Source organism: Miniopterus schreibersii (genome assembly GCF_964146895.1).
Source record: "Miniopterus schreibersii genome assembly, chromosome: 2".
Lineage (NCBI taxonomy): Eukaryota > Metazoa > Chordata > Mammalia > Chiroptera > Miniopteridae > Miniopterus > Miniopterus schreibersii.
The window spans coordinates 101860793-101887176 of NC_138102.1; the positions used below are offsets into that span (position 1 = coordinate 101860793).

Sequence of the window (26384 nt, forward strand, 5' to 3'; positions counted from 1 at the left end):
TGTATGAAGCAAAACACTTATCCTAGATTTCTCTTTTGTTTTTCCCTTGTCTTGAGATCATGAACATATCCTTTCTTTTCTTCTATTTGTATTAAAGTTGTATTTTTCACATTTAGATAACTCATCTGGGGAGATTTTTGTATGGGTCAAAATCTCACTTTTCCCCTATATGAAAACTCTGTTATCCCAGTGCCTGTAATGAGCAGTCTGTTCCTTTCCTGTAAAATAATTTCCTAATAGTTGGGATTTCCAGAGTAGAGTGAATGAGTGCAGGACGCAGGCTGGATGACCCCACTGTAGCTAGGAGGGCATCACAGAAGAGTAAGATGAGAAGAGTACTTCCCAGACACATCCACACTCAAAAGAAAAACAATAAGTTTATCATAAAGCTAAACTTTTGAAGGACTATTCTTTTGGTTTCCTTTCATCAAATGATGGTAACAATAAATGGAGGCATTTTATATTTAAATGCCCTTTCTGGACAGGCAAAAAAAAAAAAATAATACCTGTCTCCCATTTAAAAAATGTTTACTGGTCTGTGAAACTGGTCAGGTGAGAGGACCGTTAGGGCCCCTGTGGCAACCTAAGATTTTCTGAAGTATATGTGGTGAGGTTAGTCTAGTAAATACGGTAGTAAATAGTCCTAGCACCAAGTCTCACTGTTTCAAACTAGGACCCACTCTGACAAAGGAACTAACTTTTTCTTCAAATATCGGACAACATGACTTGGACACAAAGAGTAAACAGATTCAGCAGTGGATTGAGAAAAAATACAAAGTTCAAATTACTGTAAAGAAAGCAAAGAATGCAGAAGAGACAGAAAATAACATGGTAAGTAAAAACAATTAACTTTTTGTTTGCTGATCTAAAAGTACAATTGTAGAAAATCTGGAAAATGTAAAGGCAAAGAAAAGTAACAGTAATTTAGTAGTGATGATTCTAGCTTCCCAATTTGTTTTCAGAATGCAAGCATACTGTATATACGTTACTTTTTCCATTGTGGCATAAATATTTTGCCATGTGAAAACATTCTGTTTCATAATTTAAAGGCTATACTACCCTATTTTACAAATTGTAGAATATCTAACATTTAAGTAGGAAAACTGGAAACTTTATAGATTCCTTTTTTAAAGTTTGTTTCCTCTTTATAAATGCCTATAAACATCATATTTAAAGTCAAATTGTTTTCAAGAAAGTGTGTATCAGTTTACAATCCCAGGATAAGTTTACAGCATATCTATTTTGCTTTTAGAGTTAGATCACTTATCCACTAAAAGGCAGCATCAGCCCAAGTTCCACGTTAGAATCACTTAAGCCTCGGTCCCCAGCCAGCTGACCCAGAATCTCTAGAACCAGTGTATTTTTCTAATTCCCCAAGTGGCTGTGTGAGTTGAGTGTTGGGAACTGCACTAGGCTAACAGTCTGAGGGGTAAGTTGATACTCTGCCTGTACCCAAACCCACTGCTTTATACTTGTTTTTGCAAGAAGATAGCCCAGGGCCAAACATAGCCCCTCAATGCAGTGACAGAGTAGGGCTGTCTCTAGTGCTTTAGTTTAGTTACAAGGAGTTTGTATAACTGCCTGGTTTCAATCAGCTAACTGGACGTAATTTAGCTAGTCACTTAAATAGCAGAAATTCAAGAACTGGGTATTAGAGAAAGAATCAAACACTGGTTTTAAATTAATCTTTGGCTGTTTTCCTTCTCAGGAGGAGCTCTTTAATCAAATCCTCCAGACTATGCCTGGAATAGCAACCTTCTCATCCAGGCCACAACCTGTTAGAGGAGGAAAAGCTGTAGTATGTGTTCTTCGTCATCTGAGCAAAAAGGAAGAAATTGCATATAGACAAACTCAAGAGACCCAGAAAGGAGACCCTTTGAACAAAGAAAATGGAAGCGACAGAAAATCGGATATTCTTCATCAGTAATTAAAGAAAAACGTGCTTCTAAGAGAAAATACAGGCATACCTCATTTTTATTGTGCTTCACTTTACTGCGCTTTACAGATGTTGCATTTTTTTTTACAAATCAAAGGCAAGACCCTCCACCAGCAAAAGCATTTCAACTTGCTTTATTGCACTACGTTTTATTGCAGTGGTTGGGAACCACCAATAAGGTCCACCTGTAACTGAGCTGGCTGGGCTGTGGACAGCAATGGGCTGTTTAGCTGAGGGTAAGTACTGCAACCGTCGAGAGCACCTTGTCTTCAGCGCAATTCAGCAACTCTCCAGTTTTCAGCAAAGATAAGCCTTGCCCTTGTTTCCCTTTAGGAGGGATGTATCCGCTGAGATGGGAGGACAAACTCCGTTTTCCACGAGCTTGTTTTACCTTTGGAAATAAGGAAAACAATTAGAATTCAAGGTCAAAATTATCTTAACTAATTTTACAACAGCTGCACACTCTGATAGGTACACCACACTCCTTTATGAGACAGTAAATTCTTCCAGTTGCTTTCCATAGCAGTGCAGACTCACACAGTAATAAGTAGTTGAAAATATTCTAAATAGATTGCATCTGGCTTCAATCAGCAATTTGTTTAAAACAGCTTGCCTAGGTTGTCTCAACTTACTTTGAGCTTCATTTTCTTTTTGTCAGGGTCATGTGCAACGGCATGCCTAGTGAGACTTTGCTGCAATGAAAGAAGAAAAAAGTTCTACTTTTAAAACATTGCCATTTGGTGCCTATTAACATGAAAACTCCTTAAATTATTTAAATAAACAGCCTTCTTTCTGTTATGTTTTGTTGAGGGGTGTGATCTCTACCTACAGGGACTCCCACCAGAGGAGATTCTTCCTAAAATCCTGGACTGAAATCACTGCCTCTGCCAAAGACCCAGGTTAGGAATTTATACAGTCTCGATCTCCTGTGGCTTCTTAGCTCTTTCATTAGTAAGAGAGGTCAGGAAAACTAGTTCTGAATAAACTGCTACACACTGAAGGAAGTTCTTTTAACTAAAGCTATGTCAACACCATCCCCAAACCAATGGAATATCTGACCAAAGTCTTGCTCTCGTTGATGATAATGCCGACCACCAGCATCTCCAAGTTGTTTTCTAATGGTTCAGACCTATGCTCAGCCAGCCTCATTTCTCTCTTCAGTCTTCACCATAATTCAAGGTTTAAGTGCTTGTAAGAGCACTAACCAGACTGAGAGTCTGCAAAACTGCACAGGCCCCTCCATTTAGTGTCATGTTCCCAACCTACTTGAATCACACCAAGATGCAGACTAGAGATCCCCAAGTTCTGTAGTTCCTCACATAGTGCCTACTTCCCTTCTCAATCTTTACATGACCATGGTCTAAAAGGGAAGCTCCTAGGTGATAGCAGTCTAAAAGGATACCCAAAGTATCAGTATACTCTTGAATAAGCATTTGGTACCATAAGCCACTGTTCTCAAATACAGCCCACATGAGAATCACTGGGAGGATTAAAAAACATTAGTGGGCCCCTGACCCCTGAGCTTCTGATTCAGTGGGTCTAGCGTAGGGCTCGTGGATAGGCATTTCTAGCAAGTTTCCAGGTGATGTTGGTGCTCCTAGGCCAGGGCCACACTGAGAACCACCTGGCATAGGCAGATCTGGCTGTATGGCAGACTTTAGTTCAGAGCCACTGGTTGAAGCAAGAGTGGAAGGTGTTAGAGCCCTGCTCACCCAGCCTTCCCACCTGCAGGCCCTGGGACACCATCCTGGAACCCAAGGCTCTTAGGAACCCGGCTGGAAAGCCTCACACTGAAAGGACTGCACCTGTGAGGGTGAGTACTTACTTTCATTGCAAAAGTTTTGCCACAGCCAGCATGTTCACACACAAAAGGACGCCTTTCCTCATGAAAAGAGAGAATATGGCTTTGGAGATTGAACACAGTTGTGTAGGTTCTACCACAGCCTTCTCTTGGGCATCGACACACATCCCTTTCTGGGTTATGTGTTTTCATATGTTGCTTCAGATAATCTTTGCGTTTAAATGTTCTCTGGCATACTTCACATATCACTTCCTCTGGTGAAGTAGACAAAAATGTTAACCAGTTTCCCCAGATATTACCACACAGAAAACATTACTATTCAATATGTAAGTAACATATTCAGTACCGAAAACCTTATGATTATACATAAACCAGAAATTTCAGAGGAAACTAACTCCAGTTTTTGTTGCTTGAACATTTGTCTCAATTCCCCAAGTTCTTATATTACATAGTCTCCCTTGCCAAGAAGCAGGGGTTCTCAGCACAGTGGCTGTGGGCAAAGGGAGATTAAATAGACCAGTTTCCTTCCTTGTTCCTCCGGTACACAGGGCCCTCTTCCCCTAACTGCCCCACAGAACATCAGTGCCTCCCCAGATTCTTTACTTGCCATGGCCTTTAAAATGCTAAGTATGCACAGTAGCTCGAAGAGACCTGACATAGCTCTTCCTGAACCTGGGACCATAGGTCTCTCTTGTCTGTCAAACAGCTGAAGTACACAGCATCTCACAGAACATCTATTATTTTAACGTGCATATTTAACATTTTTCTCTTTAAAAGAACTAAATCACTTCTACAGGGGCAAATGGTTATACCAAGTCATTCATGTCTGCCTTACCTTTATGGGATTCTCTCACATGTTTCAGAAGCTCTGTCCATGTTTTGGCCACAAAGGAACATCCTTTTTGACATTTATAGCCTAGTAAAAAATAAGATTGGTGTGTTGCCTTTTGTAAATAGTTAGTGTAAATACCAATCATAATTGGAAAGGAAACCTACAATGCCTATAATTTTTCTCCTACCACCCAATAGTGTTTTATTCTGTTAGTCTCAAGAGGTGAGAGTAAAAACTGAGGTGGTATTTTACAGTGAAACCAAACAGTTGCATATCATGGTACCTCATGTAGGATTTGATGTTAGCAGACTTCACAAGAAGGCTGCCTTTCCCTTTCCTGCTGTTCTCGTAAGCTGACTGTACTGCTCATGGATGCCCAGCTTCTTTAGTTCCCCTACCTCCATGGCTCATGGCCCCTTCACCCTTCCTGCTGTATGTTTGCCTCTTTTCCTCAGAAGAAAGTTCAGGTGTTCCTTTGTCCTTGGCAAACCACCAACACTAAATCTCAGCAGCTGTATGCCCACCCCCTGGCTTCCTCTAGTCTTACCATTTTGTAAGTTTCATATGACAAAAAAGAAGCAGGGTACAGCTAAGGAAGAAAATAAACTAGAATAACCCAGAGCAAAAGACTGAACAAAAACTGACATTGTATAAAGCACTAGAATTGGAATCAATCAGTGTAACAGACAGCCTGAGTTTCACCCAACTAGATACCAGAGAGAAACAAAACAATGAGGCTGCCTGTCACTCTTAGCTACTAGTCTCTTATTTAAAAAAAAAAAAAAAAAAAATCCCATAAAGTCTAGGGCTTGGGAGGTTGTAATCAAGATATCAAAAATCCTATATGGAAACATAATAGTCAAGTAGTTAGTTTAATCAAGTATTTTTGAAAAAAGTTACCAATCTGATCGCTCCAAAAACTCCAAACTATTCTCTAAGCTCTTTGAGCGCTCCCAGAAGAGTAACACTGGGAGTAAGTAGAAGGGGTTAAACACTATGAAGCAATGCCTTGGCTAGAGCACCTGCACTATCACAGGACACAGCACAACCAGGCACTTGCTCTGAACAATACAACATGGACTTTGAACGACGACAGCGGAGTGGAAGAACAGACACAGCATGCAGCAGCACCTCTTTGCTCGAGTATAAAACCTGTACAAGTAGAATGGTGCCCCACCTAGTTCTGAGTTGCTCAGTATGACCATGGAATAGAGTAGAAAGCACCAAGTATTCAAAGACTGACACACATATACTCTATGGTTGGTGTGTTAGTCAAAGTGAGCACCAGGAACCACTGTACGCACCCTCATGGACCTTCCCATGTCGTTTCAGCCTGCTGGGTGAGGCAAAGTGTTTCCCGCAGCCTTCATGGACGCACCTGGGTTAACAAGACATGAAGCATCAGCCAGCCCGTTTTCATAGAGAATTCCACTTAGGGTAAATAGTTCTTCGTCCTATTTCTCCAACCAAAGTCTCCTCTTCCCACAACCAAACCAGTCATATAAAAATGAGACCCTATCATAGTTAAAACTCAAGTCACCTGACCAAATTTGGGGCAAAACAGAGGAAAATGTCACATTTTTTTGCTTATGTGATCAAATTAAACACTTTTATCTTTATACTTCTGAAAATCTACTCTGTGTTATCATGGCTAAGAAAAAGATGGTTTAGGCCAACACTTAAACCATTCCAAATAGTTTCTATCTGGCTTTTCCCCACGATGCTGCATGGGGATGGTGTGAAAAGAAAACACAGAAGCAGCTTCCCAGCCTCTGGTGAGCAATGAAAAAGTACATGCCACTTTGGCATCACTGCCACCAGCAGCACAGGAACAGGCAGACCTGCAGGCTCTGTCATGGCAGCAGCTCCAGGACTAAGGGCAGCCACGTGAATGGAGGAAGGCTTCGCCAGCACTCTTCAAGAGTGACTACCCGTGCAGGCGGTCAGGATTCCTTGATGCCCTTGGCACATCTATTCTAATGTCTCCTGTCACCCTTTCCTGTTCCTCATGAAACCTCTCTCTAATGCAGGCTAAGCCACAGTGCTTTTGCTTTACAGGAAAAGAGTAATTAGTGTCTTCATAAAATGATGTGTCATATAATTGAACAGGCTCTATTTGAATAAAGTCATTTATCAGTCTTCCCTTCAAGCTTAACCACAACTGTACTAGTCTCACAAATTATTCTGAAGCATATTAAGTATTTCTTTTAGAGAAACTAAGAGAACTTTTGGAATGGCCCAATATGTAAATGGGCATACACACAAAAAAATGTTGATTAATAAACTGTTTCAGAACATTTATTCCCAACCTTTGCATCTCAGTTTATTCCCACCTGAAGTCTGTGATGCGAATTTCACCCCCGTAGAGTACCTACTTGAACAGTGGTTCATTGTTGTGCTGGCACTGGTGGGTTTTCAGCTGCTGATGTTTCCTAAAGGTCTTCTTACAACCTTCAAAAGTGCACTGTCCAGTAAAGGTTTGTTAGTCTTGAGAAAAATCAAAGAACAGTTCATAACAATACTCAAGATAAAAACACTGTGGAAATGATAGGCTTGCTACTTTTACCCATTTAGTTACTATAAAATTCTCTGTCAAGAAACTTTAAAGAAAACATTTTTCATTCGTGGTAATCTACCAATAATATACTTTAGCTAGCATAATAATGTTTGCTTTCAAAATAAAATAATTATGATAGCAAGTGCCAGGCTAAATCTAGATATTTGACAGACAAAATTTGGTCAGATGAAAATTTTAGAAATAGACAATAAGCATAAAAGTATTCAGAGAATTTAAGCATAGAAAATCATTCCTACTTACTACATATTGTTTTTGCTGATTCTCATGTTTACGTTCAAAATGTTTCTTCAAGTTTGATTTTGTGTTGAATTTTTGGTCACAGCCACTAGCTGAACAACTGTGAGAAATTATAAACCCAAATATTAACAAACAAAGGGAAGAAAATTTTAAGACTTTATAAAAGTTAATTATTCCAAAGAATAGTATAAAATAGTCTTTAACAAACACCAAAGTGTAAGCTACACCATGTAGGCCTCTCTGCTTTGATGTGATTAACCTGTAACAAAATGCACTTCATGCTAGGCTCCTGAAATGAATCACATGAGTCAGACATCCTGTACACTAGGCAGAGGGGAGGGGAGAAACTAGTTCCAAAAGCCCAGTCCCTGTTTAGGCTTAAATGATGTTTAAGTCAAATTGTTTTCAGTTTAGAATCTGACATCCTAAATTTTGCTTGAAATGTCACTATAAATTGCCTTTCCAAAAAGACTTCCCAAAACAAACAAACAAACAAACAAACAGAAACAAAACTGGTTTCGGCTTATACTTAGGGATAACACCGAACTATAAACCATTATGCCCTTTGGCATACCACCAAGCTGGTCAGGTTCTCTTAACAAGCATTTCTATATCTTGGCCTTGAATTACTTAAATTCTTTGTGAAGTTGTGTTTTTAAAATATGTGCTCTGTTTGTGATGAGTTTTCAACAGCCTGATGGATGAGATAGGACTTCCTTTATAAGCCCTAATCTTAGCTATCATTCACTGATAAACACTGAGTAATACTCATATGAAGCACTGTGCTACCCACAGGGCCCGGTGGAGGAAAACAGAGAGTAACTGCAGAGACAGTGGGAGATACGCCCAGAAGCCCACTGGAAACACAGGAGGGGCACAGCGGCAGAAACCACTCAAAGTTCCAACAGGTGTCCTTGACCTCAGGAACAGAATGCTGAGTTTCAGCTGGATACATGGCCAACACAGAGCTTTTTCCAGCCTCCCTTGCAATTTGGGGTGGTGACATGGCTAAGTGCTGGTTCATGCTGCTTAAGTCCCACAAAATGTCTGAGAAGGGGGCACGCCTCTTCTGCACCTTCCTCCATCCTGGTGGCTGCAATGCTTATGCAACAGCTAGAGCTCCAACAGGCATCTTGGACCATGATGTTGAAGCCCCAAAATGAGGATGGCAGAGACAAGTTAGGAGCCCAGATCCTGATGATTATGGAGCAGCCAGTGACTGTTTTCTGCTGCATTTCAGTTATGCAAGAGAAAAAGAGACTATCTTGTTTAAGCCTCTATAGTGCTGGGTTTGCTGTCATTCTTGAAGTTAATCCTGACACAGGCATCCAACCTAACACAGGTGTGGAGCAGGACAGGGCCAGGAAAAGTCCTGACAGGAGCCAAAAAGCAGGCACAGGGCCACTGAAGACCCTGGCAATGTTAGCAGGGGTCAGCAGGGGGAGGGTGCTTGTCACCTACGCATAGCTGGACCACAATTTCACGTCTGAAGTTCAAGCAAATAAGTCAATATAAACAAAAAGGCCAAATCACAAAGGTCACTGACATGACATACTAAGAACCTGGACTTCGTTATGTAAGCAGTGCTTAAAAACCACTGCACCATTTTAAGAAGGAAAGCAACCTGGAGGATAATGTGGGAGAAGGCAGTGTGTCGACAAAGAAAAGAGTCATGCCAGTGAGGAGCAGCCCCTGAAATAAGACAGTGGCAGCTGGAGCAGGAGAGAGGAACTTGAGGGATCAGTGACAGGACTTGATGACCTATGTGCTGCAGAGGAGAGGCGTCCAGGGGAGTTGCCTTATCTTTGCTGTGGGTCACTGGATAGACAGTGATGCCACCTAACAAGAATGATGGAGGAGAAGGCCAGAGAGAAAGCCATGCTCAGGTTGGACTTAAGGAATTTAAGAAGCCACGGAGACTGCTAAGTAACACTGTCCAGCCAGCTACTGGCTATGGGGACCTGGAAATAAGGAGAGAGAGCTCTGCGCTAGAGAAAGCTGGGAGATACCACTTTGTTCCAGGGGAAATAATCCCCACTTTTCTCGTTCATCCTGTGAATCTGTACCCAGACCCATTTTTTCTTTCATTATTTATAAACACTGTACAGTAACTTAGTACAGAAAAGCATAAAAAGGGAACCAGATGCATAATGTTTCCTTCTACTGCACCTACCCACCCAGTGTTCTCCACCATTCCCAAGACTGGTGATAACATTTTTAGTTTTATGTAACTTTTAGGGTTTCTTACGCATATACAAGCAAATATAACTATAGGTTCTTCCTGTCTACCTCCCCCCTTTTTATACACAAAAAGGTAGCCCTTTATATATACTTTCTTGCTTGGTTTTTCACTTAATATGCCTTGGAGATGTTCTGAGTGTCAAAGAGATTATCTGCATTCCTTTTTCTAGCTATACAGTATTCCACTATGGTGACACACTTTAACCCTCCTGATGGGCACATGGGTTGATTCCAATGCTTTGCTACTATTAATAGTGTTGCACATGACCTTGTGCATGCCTTTAATATAGGAACAAGTGTATATATAGAATAAATTCCCTAGAGTAAAACTTCTAGGTCAAAGACTATATTCCAGCCCTGTTTTCCAGACGACCTTAATTACTCTTTGCTGGTATAGTTGAATTATATTTGGAAGTAAATTAAGCTTCACTTAGGGTCACTGACTTTGAGGACACACTGTGTGCTTGAACAGGGACTGAAACAGGCATCTGCTGTCCTCAGTACTTTGCCCCTTTCCCTCTGGTTGGCACGCTGGTCAGAGGAAGAGGAGATGGCCTTCTACAAGAACACAACAGCGAAGACTGTCCTGTGTCAACAGCTTTCTTCAGACTGTGTGAACCTTAGTGAGGCGTGGGACCCTTCACATTCATCAGTTTAAAACTAACAGAAATCAACTCCAGTCATTAGAAAATCCTACTGCTCAAGTAACTATCTCATAAAACACAATTATTTGAAATCCTAACATCTGCAAAACCTGCCACACAGCTATTTTCTGATAGTCTCCAGCATATAGCTCTGTACAACTATTAAATTTACTTTTTGTTTTGTTTTTTCCCCCAAGAAAAACTTAAATGTTTTCCTGGAACATTCTGTTTAATGGTTCTAAGTGTGGATGCCTGACCAGCAGCATCAATATCACCAAGAAACTTGCTAGAAATGCAAATACTCAGGCCCCACCCGAGACCTACTGAATAAGATGCTCTTGGGTGGGGCCCAGCAAGCTGTTTTAAGAAGCCTCCAGGTGATTCTGATGCACCCTAAATTTGAGGCCCACTGCTTTAAAGTATGGATTTAAAAGAAAAGCTGTAACTTCACCCTTTCAGGTAAATAAACAGCAACTCCTAGAAGAATAAAATTAAAACTGGTATGGTAGAGGTATAGGGGTTTAATCTGAAGAAATACAAGATAAACTATTAAAAGCTCAGCTTCTTCATGCTTTTACCTCTTATCTCAGCAGCGTATCAGTTCAGAAAGACCCTGACAATGCAGAGCCAAGAACCTGCCAAGGAATCATTTTCAATCTGGTCTAAAACTGTGTGTGTTTCAAGATTGATTTCCCATTTTCCATTTAAAGGAGACAAGAGGATGCAAATGCAAGAGAACTTCAGATTAACTTATTCCTGAAGTTATTAAACACAATAATGCACAAGCCCCCTACTCCCCCATTCCATACATTCAAAACCTGGTCTCCTCTTATATCAGGAGATGCAAATGAAGTTTCACATCCTCTTGATCTTGAGGTAACAATCAGTTTTCTTACCAGGTCAATGTGCCACACAACCATTTCAGAGGCCTCAACCCAGTTCTCTACTTACACAAAGGGCTTTTCTCCAGTATGAAGCAGGGCATGGCGGCTCAGGTGGTAGTCCCTGACAAAGGCTTTGCCACACCCTTCATGGTCACAAACAAACGGTCTCTAGTGGGAAGGAAAGAAAAAAGCATGTCAATTCTGCCCACATTAGTAACTCTAGTATTATTTAAAGGCCTCAAGTATCTAGTAGGCAAGGCTCTGCCTCCAGAGATGGTTTTCACTAAGTGTTGAGCACCTGCTATACCCAGGCCAGACAAGGTTGTCCTGCATGAAGTTACACAACAATGTCACAACTTCTAAACAAAGTCACTGCAGTAGACTTTGCTTTATGAATAGTATATGCAGAAAGTGGGCAGCCTTCACAGTTGGTTAATCTGCTCCTAACCTGACACCTGGCTTCAAGTGCAACCCCCTCTTAAAGATTACTTGCATATTAGCATGGCCTATGTACACAGATCTCTATAGAGCATGCATGTACCCATCCAAAGCTTAGGGAAGAACATGCAGGTTCTGCCTCATCCTGGACAAGCCCAGTGTCTGTGCTAAGGGACAGATACACAGAACTTTGTACAACTCCTACATGGATTAGGCTCAATCAATATTTGTAAAATTAAAGTTGACTTCAAGTTTTCTGGCCTGTATGAAGGAAGCTGGTAGTGCCAATAGCCAAAATATGACACACATGTCTAAAATTAAAGGTAAACTCTAATTTAACATACTGGTATAGAGCTCAGATTTGGGCGAACAGGATGGGCAAGAGGAAGATCAGGAGGCAAAGGATCATGAATGTTATGAGTGAACCCAGTCACTGAGTGAGCGTGCCAAGAGAACTGGGACAAAGTAGAGGGCAGAAGATAAGCCAGTGAAAAGGGTGAGAGGAAGAGGAAGAGAGGTTCCAAGAAGGAAGCATCAGCCTTTAAATGCTGGAGATGGTAAGGAGAATGGGTGTCATTAGGCCAGATGAAGAAGTGGCCCCACAGTTAAGTAGGTGCTAAGAGCAAAGGCAGGGACTGCAGGCCTCTAACTTAAAAAAATTAAGGGCCTTTAGCTGAAGCAGTGAGAAGTCAAACTCTGCCCAAAACTGGGAAATTGGGGGATTCCTCTGCCTCCATGAGCCCCCCTTCCCTCAACTGTCTTCCTCCAAAGGTAAAACCCACTCTCCAAATCCATCTGTACCCTGGCCTACAAATGATCCCACCAGGCCTGCTTCTCAGAGCTCCTCTTGTATGGGTCCCACCCAGTAACTCTTGCCTGCCTTCCCCCCCAGAACCACAGGCTCTCCCTGCAGTTCTCTCAGCCCAGACTATTTTCTCCTCAAATGGCTGCATGGCTGGATCCTTTCCTTCTCACTCAGGACAAGACAGAGGCCGTTCCTGAGCACCCTCCAGCAGCCCTGGATTTATTGCATCTCCTACCCATTCCTTTATCTGTCTGTCCTTCTTAAAGCATAAGGTCCGCGACTATGGAAGCCTTGCCTGTTTTGTTCACTGCTCGCTCGCTCTCCAGGGCTAGAATGGCACTGAGTTTTGAAAGAATGACTGCATGCTGCTTGCAAAACCTCTAGTACGTGTAAGTTACCCTCCACACACATTCTGGGAGAGGGTGCTTAAGACACGTGCCTGCGGGAGGGTGTGGGGACTTCCAATCGTGCACGTATTTACAGATTACCAGGAGGTGGTGATTGGCAAAGACTCGAGGAGAAAGAAAGGGAAAAGTTTGCTCTGTAAACCCCGAGCCCATGGCAAGGATACCTCGGTCCTAGAACTTGTCTACCTCCTCAGCTCCTTCCCTAACCTAAGGCATGAACGGTTCGCTTCCGTGGTCCAAGGTGCCAAAGCTGGCCACGTCCTGCAAAGCCGGGCCTGCGACCCTGCGCACCCACGCGAGCGGATTGCACACGCGGGCTGTTGTGACACTGGTCCCCGCGCGGGGAGGCCAGCCCTCTCCGCGGCCGCGTCTCGGGCCTCTTTACCTCCCCCGTGTGCTTGCACAGGTGCGCGTCTAGCTTCCAGGCCTTGTTGTAATTGGCGCTGCAGTTCGGGAAGGAGCAGATGAACCTACTCGGGAGCGCGGGGAGCGGCGGGGCGGGGCTCTCGCCGGCCCTGACGAACGCGTCGACGATGGTCAGGGAAGATACCGCCTCGGCGACTGACACCGGCGGCTCCAGGGCGCCCAGGGCTGGGCGCTCAGCCACCTGCCGAGCCACCTGCCGAGCCACGTGCGGGTAACCGGAGGGCGCGGCCCACGCCCCACCAGGCGCCGGCAGCTCTGGACGAACCGCACGCCGGACTCGGCGCACTTCCGGGATTGCGGCATCCCCCTCCCCCAACGCCCCCAGGGCAGGAAGAGCGCCTGCGCGTACGCAGCAAGCTCCGCCCCGCGCGGGCGCCTCGTTCGCGCATGCTCCGGGAAGCCTCCCGGGGCCGCGTTCCTCCCGCCCCGCGCTAGAGGCCAGGGCCGCCTCCTCCGCGGCCTAAGGCGCCCTGGGCCTCGATGGATTCTGAGGCACTAATTAAATGTGACGTGTTTCCCACCCGTCATCACCCTATTCAAAATGTAAACTGTCCTGTTCTTACCACGTTATCAGTTCGTCTTCTTTATGGATTCATTTCCTTGCCTGCAGTCTACAGGCTTCCTCGGTAAGCCCCGGAACAGTGCTTCTGAGCTTGGCTGCAGATTAGGATCACATGGAGAGCTTTTTAAACTCCTAACCCCGGACCAATTAAATCACAATTTCTAGTAGTGGGGAACCACAATCAGTACTTTAGAAACACCCTGTGTGACTCCAATGTGCCGAAAAGTTTGGGAACCACTTCCCTAAGGCCTTGCTGCTCAAAGGGTGGTCTGTGGACCAGCAGCGTCACTAGAAATCACAACCGCCAATCTGCTTGAATCACAGAGATCTCCAGGTGGTTTGACAGACATAAAAATTTGAAAAGCACTATTTAGAGGCTTGAATGAATATTGTTACGTATCTTGATTTATGGAGACCACGTGTTTAAAGGATGTCCTTGGATGCGAATAGCATGATGGATGGTCGGATGTTCTGCCAGGTTTGTATTTTTCACAGCCTGCATCATTCCAAATCATTAAGCAAGCCCTTGTCTGAATCTGATGAACAGGTTCCTGTAGAGAACACGACAGGGCCCAGCAGTCAGTCCTGACCTGGACCTCCCATGCAACACTGCTGACTCCAAGGCGTCTTCCCTTCTCTCCCCCCTGCATTAGCTAAATGCCCCATCACAGTGGGTTTTACCTCCGCATCTTCAGTTACACCCAAGTAAGGCCCTGAACCTTCTAGTTCCCATGACTGAATGTGATCTCATCAGAAAAGGAGTGTCTGGGGATCAAAGTAGCCTACCCCCCAACCATGTGGAGAGAATTCTGCTCAGAGGCCGTCCTTCCCCAAACTTTCAGATCTCCCCAGCTCTCCCCCAGGCCTTCTAACAATAACCAATATGGTATTAAAGAAAAAAAAAGTGTATCGTAGAATTAGAAGGGAGAGCCCTAGAGTCAGCAAGGCACACTAAGAGGCCATTATTGTCAGTAGAGTGGGAGGTCTGGGCTCAAGAGGATGACCATGAAGCCAAAAAAGAGGAGGCAGGTAGGAGACATTCACCTGCACAGGTGAAAAGGCAGTTCAGTGATGGTAGTGGTTAGAAGCACGGGCTTTATAGTTTGGCAGACCTACTTTGAATCTTGGCTCTACCATTTACTTTTTGACCAGGAGATAGTTATTTAATCCCTCTAAACTTAGTGTTTTCTGTGCAATGCGCATGATATGTATGCCACAGGGTTGTTATGAGAATATTATGAGACAATTCATGTGAGGTTCATAGCACATAATAAATAATAAAAAAAGAGTGGCCTTTTATATTTCCCCCCACTTGCTTCTGGCTTATGCCTTTCATTCTTAAACTAGAGTTGTGACTGGCAGACTTCTAGGATAGTCCCAAATAATCACTGCTTCCTGATATTCACGTCCTCATGTAATTACCCCTCTCTTTGGGAGGGGACTAGACCTTGTGAATTGCTTCCAACTAATAGAATACGGCACAGGCGATAGGATGTGTTAGGTTATAGAATGTTGGGACTTCCATCTTCCCAGTAGACTCTCCTCCATTGCCTTCTTGGTTTCTATACTTTGATGAAACAAGCTACCATGTTGGCAAAGCCCACAGGATAAAGAACTGAGGGTGGTCTCTGTCCAATAGCCACCTAGGAACTGAGGTCATCAGTCCAGCAGGACTGAATAGAAACTGAACCCTGCCAACAACCATGTGGCTTAAAAGCAGATTTTTCTTCAGTGGAGCCTTCAGATCAGCCCCCAGCCATGGCTGGCCTCTCCTTCATTGCAGCCTGGGAGAGATCCTGAAGTAGAGAACCCAGTTAAGCTGTGCCCAGATTCCTGACCCACAGAAAGTATAAGATAATAAATGTGTGTTGGTTTAAGCCATTAAGTTTGGTAATTTATTATGCAGTATAACCAATACATAAAGTCAAAGTCTTTCATTACACAAAATAACTCCTGACCTGATGGTCCTGAATTCACACTAAGGAGAGAGCATCTGAACAAAGAGGATTCTGACAGGAGGGGAGACTCTGACTCAGCATCCAGACATTATACAAGCTTCTTTCTAATCAAAAACCAGATTCATGGTTCCACCAGAATGAGCACCTACGGTGATAACTGGACATAAGAGCTCAAATGTGGACTGCCCTGGAAGATCTCAATGTGTAGTTCCTTTCATTCCAATTTTACTCTAATCTTCCAATGTTTACTTCTCCCAGATGAGTCTAGCAGTCAAGGTGGTTAGTAAGGCCATTGTCCTTGTGGCTTGGGAGGGAACCAGGACATCAGCCATAAAACACACCTGTGACTTAAAGAAGCAGGACCAGCCCTAGCCGGTTTGGCTCAGTGGTTAGAGCATCGGCCCATGGACTGAAGGGTCCTGGGTTTGATTCCAGCCAAGGGCACGTACCTCAGTTGCAGGCTCAATCCCCAGCCCTGGTTGAGGCCCCTGCAGGAGGCAACCAACCGATGTGTCTTTCTCACATTGATGTTTTTCTCTCTCTCTCCCCCTTCCACTCTCTCTGAAAAGCAATGGAAAAAATATCCTCTGGTGAGGATTAATAAAAAAGAAAAGAAGGAGAACCACATGCTCTTGTTTCAGGCATGCAGTAGAAAGACCTCCAGATTGGGTCCTAATTGGCACTAACTACTTGAGTATGACTTTGAGTGTGACTCTTCCCAACCTGCTTTGTCTCATCTATAAAACAGGAGACTCACCTCCCACCCTCACAGAGTTGCTATGGACATCACTTAAGAACTCAGCAGTTAACCTCTCTGTGCCTCAGTTTCTTCATCAGTCAACTGAGGACAATAGTACCTACCTCACAGGTTGTGAGAATTAAACAAGAAAAGACAGGTAGCCCTGGTTGCTGTGATTCAGTTGGCTGGGCCTCGTCCCCCTGCACTGAGAGGTTGCCGGTTTGATTCCGTCAGGACAATAGCCTGGGTTTCTGGCTTAATCCCCAGTAGGGGGTGTGCGGGAGGCAGCCAATTGATGTTTGGTTCTCACATTGACATTTCTCACTCTACCTGTCCTTTCCCCTCTGTCTAAAAATCAATTAAAAAATCTTAAAAAGAAAACATGTAAAGCATGTAGCAAAATGGGTGACTCAGAGGAATTGCTCAGTGGATGTCAGCTCTCGTCACCATGGTTACTATGATCTGTGCAGACACCTTTCCCAACCCATGATGTGCTATACATCTATCTGTAAATTGTTACTGACACTAAATTCTCAAATATGAGCTCAAATAAAAAGTGAATGAATGAGCTCTATTCCATTGGTCAAGTTCAGCCCAAAAGTGCTGGAAGGCAACAGTTAAGAAAAGTTCCCTCCACTTTGCCTCAGGATTGAGCAAGACAGATTCTACCTCTCCGCCACATTGTGGATAAAATTCCCACCAACATCCCTCAGGGACCTTCCAGGAGCTACTGATTGTCTAATTGCCCAGTTAGGAGATGTTCCCCAGGCTGTCATCTGTATCTCTGTCTTTGCTCCCAGGTGTACTGTCAGCAGATTTCTCACCCTTGAACGTCCCCCACAGTGACCTTTGGAATCATCCAGTGATAGTGCTTAGAACCACTACCATTTTCGTTCTCGGTTGTCCACTTACCATGCATTTCCAGCCTGGCTTCTCTAATTAGCCCTCTCTCGCTTAGGTCTGATTATCACATATTCCTGTGGTTATAATGGCCCCACCAGAGTACTGCCACAGGCCTGTGCTTAATCACTCATACCCGCTTCAAACCCATTTTATTCTGGAGTAGCCAGATTCCATCTAGTGAGTGAGGCCTAATTGCTCTCTGATTACCCACAGGGTCAGGCACTGGAATGTGCCCTTTCCAACCATAGCCACGCAAGACTTTTGTGTTGGATAATCTCCTCTGCCAGTGTTTTTCACTGAGCCACCACCAGAGAACCTCCAGGGAGTCCTTTCCCCGTTTATGGGTGGCTTCTTGGTTTGCTTTAGGGGTTGAATCCATCCATCCCTCTTCAGCACAAATGCCACCATCTCTGCATCTCTGTCCAGTGTACCATCATCTCACCTGGTCTCCAGGTATATCCCGCAACCAGGTTCACTCTCCCAAATCTTTTCTCCACACTATGGCTAAGGGATTCTTCCCCAAACAGGGATTTCAGGGGTGCCCCATTGTCTTTAGGATAAAGTAAGGCCTCAAAGAAGCCAGCATTACCTCCTGGCCTCCTTTCTCTCTTCTATCAGCCCAAGCCCCCTGAGCTCCCTTCACTGCTGACACCTGCCATCTCTCAGCTTAGGAGTCAGTTCCTCCAAAGAGCTTGGCAGACATGCTCCAGTGGGCCGAGTGGCCTACTCCACACCCCACAGGACTCTGCGCCTCCTTCCTGACAGCTCTCCGCACACTTTACCACAGCTGTCTAACTAATCTTCCCCGGCAGCTCTTTGCAAGCTCTGGAGGGTAGACTTCACATCTCCTTGTCACCACTGGTTCCTCAGCTCCTAGCATAGGGCCGGGCACATGGTAGGTGCCAATAAATATTTCCTAACTGAATCAATACCTTTCCCACCACTGCTATGAAGCAGCAGAAATAACTGGAAGTTTTTACGGCATTTCCCTTGGTCAAACATTTACTGGTCCAGATAATATTTCACATGAAACATTCATTTTGGGCTTAAACAAAAGACTTATTGCTTTCTGGCATACCAATGATGTTTTAAATTTTCTCTCATGATTCACAAGTTTCCTTTATTCTGTAAATTGGCTTTGAAGTATCCCTGCCCCCCCCCCCCACACACATCTCAATTACTTTAGGTCAATTTTTGGCCAATTTCCATACAAAGTACTTGTATGCAACATCTCATTTAATCCTCCCGCTAAGTTTGTAAGGGAGACATTATTATTCTTACACATAGGTAAGGAAGCCTCGTGTCCTTGCACAGGACATTCTGTGTCAGCTAAGTCATATGTTATAAATTATATGAGGATTTGCCACCGTTGCGTGTGGGGGAGAATTTCAGGCAGGGCAGGCACCCTCACTTGGAGGCTGACACGTCATGAAACCTACTCTGATTCAGCCTGTGGTTTTCCACATCACCCTCACTCAGTGAATGAAGCAGGTCCAGAATTTTCCAAGGTGGTACAGACACTGCTCTCAGCCCTGGGAAGCCTGCGATGAAAAAACAGGCCCAGGCCCTGCCAGGGTGCAGGCACCAGATACTGCTGGCACCTGGCACGGAGGGCGGCCAAGGGCACTGGGTGCCTGAGGGAGACAAAGTGAGGAGAGGGTTTCACTGGCCCAGGAAGGGAGGCTGAAGTCACAGCTTCAAACTGACCGCCCGGCATTGCCACCCGCCCAGCTCTGCCGCCTGGCCCAGGTCCCTGCTGCTTCACTCACCGGAGTTTGCCCTGGAGCCCATGTTGCTTTTGAGAAGAAACCATACAGAGCCATCTTGTGGTGCAAAAGGGACGCACAGGTTTCAGCCTAAAAACTTTATGGACTTTTATATGACACCACAGGTGTAACTACATGTGCGCACTATGGCACCTTGATTCCTCCCATACCCCAGGCAGCACTTTAAAGTGGTCAGCAAATGTTGACAGCCATCTCCACTTGTCCCACGAACACATTTACCGCAGGTAATTAACTTAACTGCCTGATAAAAATGTAATTGGCGTGTTGTAATGCCAGCCATTGTCCGAGAAGAGTTTGACAGGCATGAGTTATGTTGCCTCCTTGGTTATCTTTATAGGCACATAATCAAATCCAAATTTGATCATTTGTTTGTGATTTGATTAAAGTAAACAGCCAAATTGGGGAATCATGATCCTGAAAGATTTATTATTTGCCTCAATTATGCGGTTTGGATTTTTGTTTGTTAGAAAGTAAGAGACCGGTCAGACGGCTCCTCCACGCTGCCAGACGCTGCGCAGCGGCACTCCCGGAGGCAGAGGCCGCATTCGTCAGATGGTGCGGCCCGGAGCCCCCATCTGTATGCCCGCAGGACACGCGCCTCTCTCGGAAGCTTCAGTCACGTGGGCCTTTTCTCATGTTGCGAACAGCAGCCACGCACACTGCAGTCTGTGGGAGCACACTGAGCGCCCCCCCGGGCACATGCGACGGACCTGAGTGGAGGCTGCCAAGCAGCCTCTGCTGAGCACCTGCTAATCCAAGCACCACGTCACCTGCAGGGCTGTTCTAAGCAGCCTGGACAGTGACGAAGAGCTTCATCATGTCACCTCAGCTGTCGCTGGTGATGCACGTATGCATTTCTTAACTTCAGCCCTCAAGTAAGCAAGTCACCTCCCACCTGAGCTCAGGGGCTGCTCCAGTACAGGACACCCATTACAAGAGACTGTTTTTTAAATGTGGTCACTGATGAGGGTGTTTCTCGCCACCCCCAGAGTGGTGAGGAGGCTGCAGAGACTTCCTCTGATTAGGGCCACCCCTAAGCCACCTGCCCTAGGCTGGGAGGAGGAGGCTGTGTTTAGGAAAGTTAGGTCTCAAGACCAGAACAAGGGGACCATGCAAGCCTCAGCGTGGTTCCATGTTTCCAGACACTGAAGATCGCCCCTAAGCTAGACCTGGGAAGAATCTGCTGCACATGGCTTTGGTCATGCTTTTGAAGTCAGCTAAGAGGGAATTCAGTTAGATTTTTGAAACAAGTACTTTTCCCCATGTCCTTGGACAACCTAGAATGTTTCCTGCTCCCCCACACTTGTCCAGCCCCCACCCTGTGCCAACCTGACCTTTACCCAGCAGACACAGAGGCGCCTGCCCAACTCAGCCCTTGGCCCCTGGTTCAGCTCCTGGCTCTGCTGGTCGTACCCTGTCATCTCACTGTTCCGCGTGTGCCGCATAACACCCACGTCTCCCCAGGGAGATGGTAAATGCCACGAAGGCAATGGGCAACAAGTATAACAGGACTCATTTGTTTGCTTAACAAATACTGAGTGCCTGCTCTGGGGCGGTCACTGCTCTAAGCCCTGGGAAGAGAGCAATGAACAAAATAGGCCAAGACCCTGTTCTCATGGAGCTTCTATTCCAGTGCAAGGCAGACAGTAAACAAAGAAGTACATCACATTCTAGACGTAGAATCCGAAGCATGGTCCAAGGTCACCCAGGAGTCTGGGGGTCAGAGATGGGAGTAAAATCAGAGTCTTCGGTGATGAAAGTCAGCCAGACTCCCCAGCTTCCAAGTTTACTGTGCACCAGGGCACACTGATGTACCTGTGTTAGGTAGCACGTCTGCAGACGAGGTTCAGGCTCTGAGAATCTGTGCAGTTCCCAACATCTTAGGTACTGTAGGCTCTAATCGAGTTACTATCACAAAATATGCAACATTTGTCCCACGGGGGGACCTGATTAGGAGTGGGTCTTGGTCATGACAGGACTGTTTCCAGCTGCCTGATTACACCTTGTAATGCTCACCTCCACACAGCGGCCCAGAGGCAGGGGAGGTGAAGGAGGTTGTCCACGCTGCTGAGTTCAGATTACCCTCAGCAAACACAGTTCACCCTATAGAGCAAACAGGATTACCCAGTTACCTTATGGGCGAGAGGGAAGGAACTTTACCCATCATTAATGTTTTATTACCTTTCAAAAAGTGTAACCTTTAACCCCCAAATCAGCTCTAAACAAAGCCGAGGAGGTATGGCTGCTGGGGCAGTTCCGGGTGCCGGTCTGTCACTGGGCCAATGCTGTTTCCATCAGGAGAAACAAATAAACAAAGATAAGCGGTTTAAAATGCACTCGAAGCAGACCCAGAACTTCCCAAGCAGAGATAACGGGCTGCTGGGCCTCGTTTGGATGATAGAGGGCTGTCTGCCCAAGTCCCCTCTGGCCTGGGACGGAGCTGGGCCTCTGTAGAGACCAGCATAAGGGAAGCCCTTCCAAGGCTTGGAAAAAGTGCTGCCTGGTGCTAACTGCAGAAGTTCTGTGATTGACTTGGCCCTGGCACCAGCTGACTGATTGATGACCTGAAGAATTTGTGCTTCCACCACGCTTGTTGTCCTAACTACCAGAAAGGGCCTTATTTAGCACAAGGACTCCAAAGTCTGAGCCAAATTGGGTGGAAAGAGTATTTACATGTGAGATATTAGGGATGCCACAGAATTCCCTGGAGTCTGTGACACATGGGATTACCTGGACGCAGAGCTCACCTGTGCTGAACAGGCCCTTCCTTCCTTTTTGATGTATAAAAATGACAGGTAGTTCCAGACACTTTCATTTTTATAGATGACTAATGCCTAATTATTTGTGACCTAAGAAGTGAGTCCTTAGTAGTTGGTACAGTTTATTATTCATGAGCTAAAATTAGCACAGAACTAGAATATATTGGTTCCACTTCAGTTCCCGGAGGTCTGGCTGCTGAGCATGGTTTGGCTCTGTGGCATGTCTAGCAGAGCAGGGGTTTCTGCAGCTGGGGAGGGACACTTTGTCAGCAGTGCTGTCTTGAGTTGGTCATGCTCTTTAAAATTGCTGCCTTTCTTGCTTTTAAATTATAACTTACTGTTGGTTTAGCTTCTTTACTGTCAATTTAGTTTGTTGTGAGTTGTTAGATTGGCCCAGCAGTGTGTAGTGGTGTATTCCAGCATCTGCCTGCACTTTCCCAGTAACTACACATTAATACATAAATGCAGAAGTTCAAAGGTGGACACCACACCCCTACTGCTAAATTAGAAGTGTGCATAATTCTGCCGAATATATTTGAGGAGCTCTTTTTCTATACCATATGGAAACTGATTGAGGTAGATGGGCCAGGAGGTTTTTAGTTTGCCAAAGTGGGTTGCTCTCAAGAAAGTTTTGCAGGCCACTGACCTAGAAGCCTGGGATTACACTGCACCAGTGTGTGCAGAGGATTAGCAACCAGCTCTGGGGGGTCAAAGTGTGTGTGTGTGTGTGTGTGTGTGTGTGTGCATGCGTGTGTGTGATGTGTTTAATGTATAGGTTTATTATAAATTTTACTGATGTAGAAGATGTGTGGCACGCAGCTTACAATTTAAAAAAATACAGTACTCATGACTGTAAATTCCATATAGCCAGTTGATTCTCACAGAATACTTCTAGTTGATTTTTGTTGAATTAGTGCATTATAGTTGCAAATGATAAACAGGAGTAGTTCCTACATAAATGTTAGTTGATATTTTTGTTTAAGAGTAAGACAAAAGTAAAACAACGAAGACTATGTCCAAACTTCAGTTACTTATCAATGATGGGAGTGAATTCTTTGCTAAATCGGATGACATTTTCAGTTTTTCGGCTATTCACAACTTAACAGTTATCCACATACACTTAAGTTTAATATGGGTTATTAACATTTTCTCCACCACTTTCTTAGTTCTAGACAATCAATAAGACAATAAACAAGCCCTGATTTGTAGCATTTTGCCAATGTCTATGGTGCAAACACTCGTATTGCACCAGGATCAATTTTAATCTACTGACATTGCTTTGCTGAGTGTGGGGTTGGGAAGAGATGCCCAGTGATAACCTTTATGTAGTATTCCCACCGCTCATCTACAACACCCAGGTAACCTCAAGAGCATAGATAATAGTAAAGTGCAGTAAAAAACAAATAGGAAGATCAGCTTTGAGTATTACCACCTTTGTTTTTTACATATATTTTATTATTAATCATGGCTATGTTTAATAACTGACTTGGAACATTCCTGAAGGTGCTTGGGAGCCTGCACCAGCTGGCAGGGCATACCACTGAGTGCATGGCAGTGAAGGTAGTTGTGATTTAACAAAGGCCCGTTATGTTTTCAGACGCAGTGTAGTGTTTCCCATTCCAACTTCCCTCAGTTTATAATTTGGCCAACATCTAATCCTGGCCTCACCTCAGTCAGTGTTAGCCCGGTCCTTTGTCACAGTCTTGGGCCCTGTGTCCATCCCCTGGGATTGAGCAGTGGCTGCACAGCCTGTCTGCAGGGAGATGGGCCAGGACAGGTCCCCACTTGTGGCCCCGCAGGAAGCACAGCCCCCACCATAAAGAGGAAGTGCTAGAAGCAGTTTGAGAATTAGGAAGAGAGTGCCAGCCAGTGACTAAAGGCCTAGTGCAGCCATAAAAATCTGCCCGGGGTTACGTCTTGAGAAACAAGGTGTTGGCTTTTAAAGTGTTTAATTTTCTCTCCCCTAAAAACTGAACCCAAAACTTTAATTACAGGCAGATCATAAAACTCAAATTCCAGTATCAAAGGGCATGTCCAAGGATAGGTATGTATGATTTAAACATCTTGCAATGCTTTATCAAATGACTAAAAATGGCCTTTTTTACTTTGCGTAACTGCATTAGTCCTTTGATTGGTCGGTGGAATTTCTAAGTTCTATTTTTCATAGTATCTAGCTCTTAATGACAACAGGTCTTAATGTCTTTCTAAAAGGGCCTATTTATTTAAAAATCTAATAGAACAAAAAATTTTCTCCATCTCCCACTCCCATTTTGTTGTTGGAATGACCTGGGATCCTGCAGGTGAATGACAGCTGTCCCCTTGCTCTCCTCCCTGCCGCACTGTTCTCGACCTGCCTCAGCCTGGCGCCCCGCTACACACCATTCAAAGAAGGAAGCAACAGAGAGTTTGCTGCTCTTCTTAGAAGAACCTTCACCTGTGATCTTCTTGGGATAAACAGTTTTTAAAAACAAGCGAACAAATTACAATTTGCAAGCCATTCTGGAGTTTTAAACACTAACTTTGAAAGATACTACAGGAAAATATATTTAAATCAACACTTTCTATTCATGGTAGATACGTAGTAATAGGTTGAACAAGAAAAATAAGATAGCTTCTTCTTCATCTAGAAAGCCTGAGAAGCTCTAGCCAGTTTTGCTCAGTGGTTAGAGTGTCAGCCAGGAGACTGAAGGATCTTGGGTTCAATTCCAGCCAAAGGTATGTACCTCGGTTGCAGGCTTAATCCCTGGCCCCGACTGGGGGGTGGCGGGGTGGGAGGCAACCAATCGATGTGTCTCTTTCACATCGATGTTTCTCTCTCTCTCAGTCACCTCCCCTCTACTCTCTCTGCAAAGCAATGGAAAAAAGTATCCTCAGGTGAGGATTAAAATGTAAATAAATAAATAAATAAATAAATAAATAAATACATAAATAAATTTTAAAAATAAATAATAAAAAGCCAGTCTCATCACTTTCTTTAGTCAGTGAGAAGAGGCAGTCTCATCACTTTCTTTAGTCAGCGAGATGGCAATCTTGAGATACACAGATCTGATCTGGTTTCCAAGAAGGTCCTGGAGAAGAAAAAATGCAGGCAGCACTGGGTGAAACAGAACCGTCACCTACAGCTTGAACAACTTCAATACTAATAGCATTTACGTACATTCAAATAGACTCTTTTCCTTGTGCCCAGATCGTGTATTGACATAACTGCTTTCATGAAAAGGTCTTTTGATCACAAACGCATTTTAGTTTTTGAAGGAGGAAGCATTTCTTGTTGGGTTTAATTGATGAGGTTTAAATGTTCCTTTTTTTTCTAGTAAATCTAGCTCTCACCCATATCAGAGTGTTAATGACCAGGACTCAGGGTGCCTGGTGTAGCAATTTGCCCACATCGCCGAGGGGCTCACTGTATCACCCCGTCAGTCTAGGGTCTGCTCCCTCTGTATCTCCATCCACGTCTGTTTTATTGATGTCCTAACAAGCAGTCACATCCCTCTGTTCCTGAGGAGGTTGTAAGTGCAGTAAGACAAGGTAGTGACCCTGCTTTATCTTGAACATACTTCAGCTTCAGTCCTGCCTCTGATTGCCCCCAGCCCCAGCCCAGGTGAGAGTGAGGTTCTCTAATTGGCCAAGAATATAAAACTGGCTATTTGAACTAAAGACTTTTTTATGAGCTTATGCAAGTATTCAGTTTTGGACCACAGTCAGTATATTTGTCTTTAAACATCAGAAGTCCAAGTTTTCTTCTGAACTTGTGGATACAGAGGAGGGGTGAAGCAGGGCCTCATCCCAGAACATGAAACTGAATAAAACAGCCTTAGCAGCACTGGGGAAACCAGCTATGAATCTTAGAACATCATTCATTCCACAGGAGCTGTTGACTGACTAATTCTTAACCCAGAGTAGAAAACAGTCCTCTGAGTATATGCCCCAGATAATTAGACAAATAGCAAAGCAGTTGATATAAAATTCAAATTAATTTATGAAGAAACAATTACATATTTCAGCAACAACAGCCTAAATCAATAAAAGCACAGGGAAAAGTGTTAGTAGAAACTGAAAATCTCTGTAACTTTTGCCCAATCCAGAAATTTGGGAGATGGGCGATGAGAACCTAGAATTGACAGCATTTCCTAGGACATTACTAATAGGTGTAGCTAAATAAGATTGTGGTTCTTGTCACATAGCTCCTCACTATTTTCAAAGACAAATAATCACCCATACAACAAGGACCAACACACAGAAAAAGTGGAAATTTAATAAATATTTAATAAACATGTTTTATGCCGATGATTAATACAAACTGTCTTACATATTTGGATCAGTGTGGCAAAATACCTTTGCGTCTGTATCAGATATGAGATCATTGATCTAAGGTCCAAAGGAAAATAATGCCTCTTATCAATGTGTTTACAATATATATTATAGGGGCTCTCACATTCTCTGCAAA

At 44.2% G+C, this 26384-nt stretch overlaps 2 protein-coding genes across 3 annotated transcripts in view; one reads left to right on the forward strand and one right to left on the reverse strand.

The window, feature by feature from the left end:
• Window positions 1-2733, forward strand: part of MTIF3 (mitochondrial translational initiation factor 3) — a 15895-nt gene extending 13162 nt beyond the window's left edge. The window contains exons 3-4 of one of the 2 annotated variants that reach the window (XM_081125507.1): window positions 674-831; window positions 1709-2733. In XM_081125507.1, coding sequence (XP_080981633.1) covers window positions 674-831; window positions 1709-1927 — 377 coding nt within the window. In that variant the 3' untranslated portion in view covers window positions 1928-2733. The remainder of the gene's footprint in view (window positions 1-673; window positions 832-1708) is intronic. The other variant, XM_081125508.1, reaches the window with a different exon arrangement.
• On the reverse strand, window positions 1957-20623 carry GTF3A (general transcription factor IIIA; the record flags this gene model as incomplete). The annotated part of the gene is made up of 10 exons (XM_081127754.1): window positions 1957-2327; window positions 2569-2628; window positions 3762-3991; window positions 4573-4653; window positions 5874-5947; window positions 6945-7033; window positions 7388-7484; window positions 11221-11321; window positions 13189-13689; window positions 20519-20623. The coding sequence occupies 10 exons, from the start codon at window positions 20621-20623 to the stop codon at window positions 2163-2165; spliced, it is 1503 nt and encodes a 500-aa protein (XP_080983880.1). The 3' UTR covers window positions 1957-2162.
• Between the last annotated feature and the right edge of the window lie 5761 nt (window positions 20624-26384).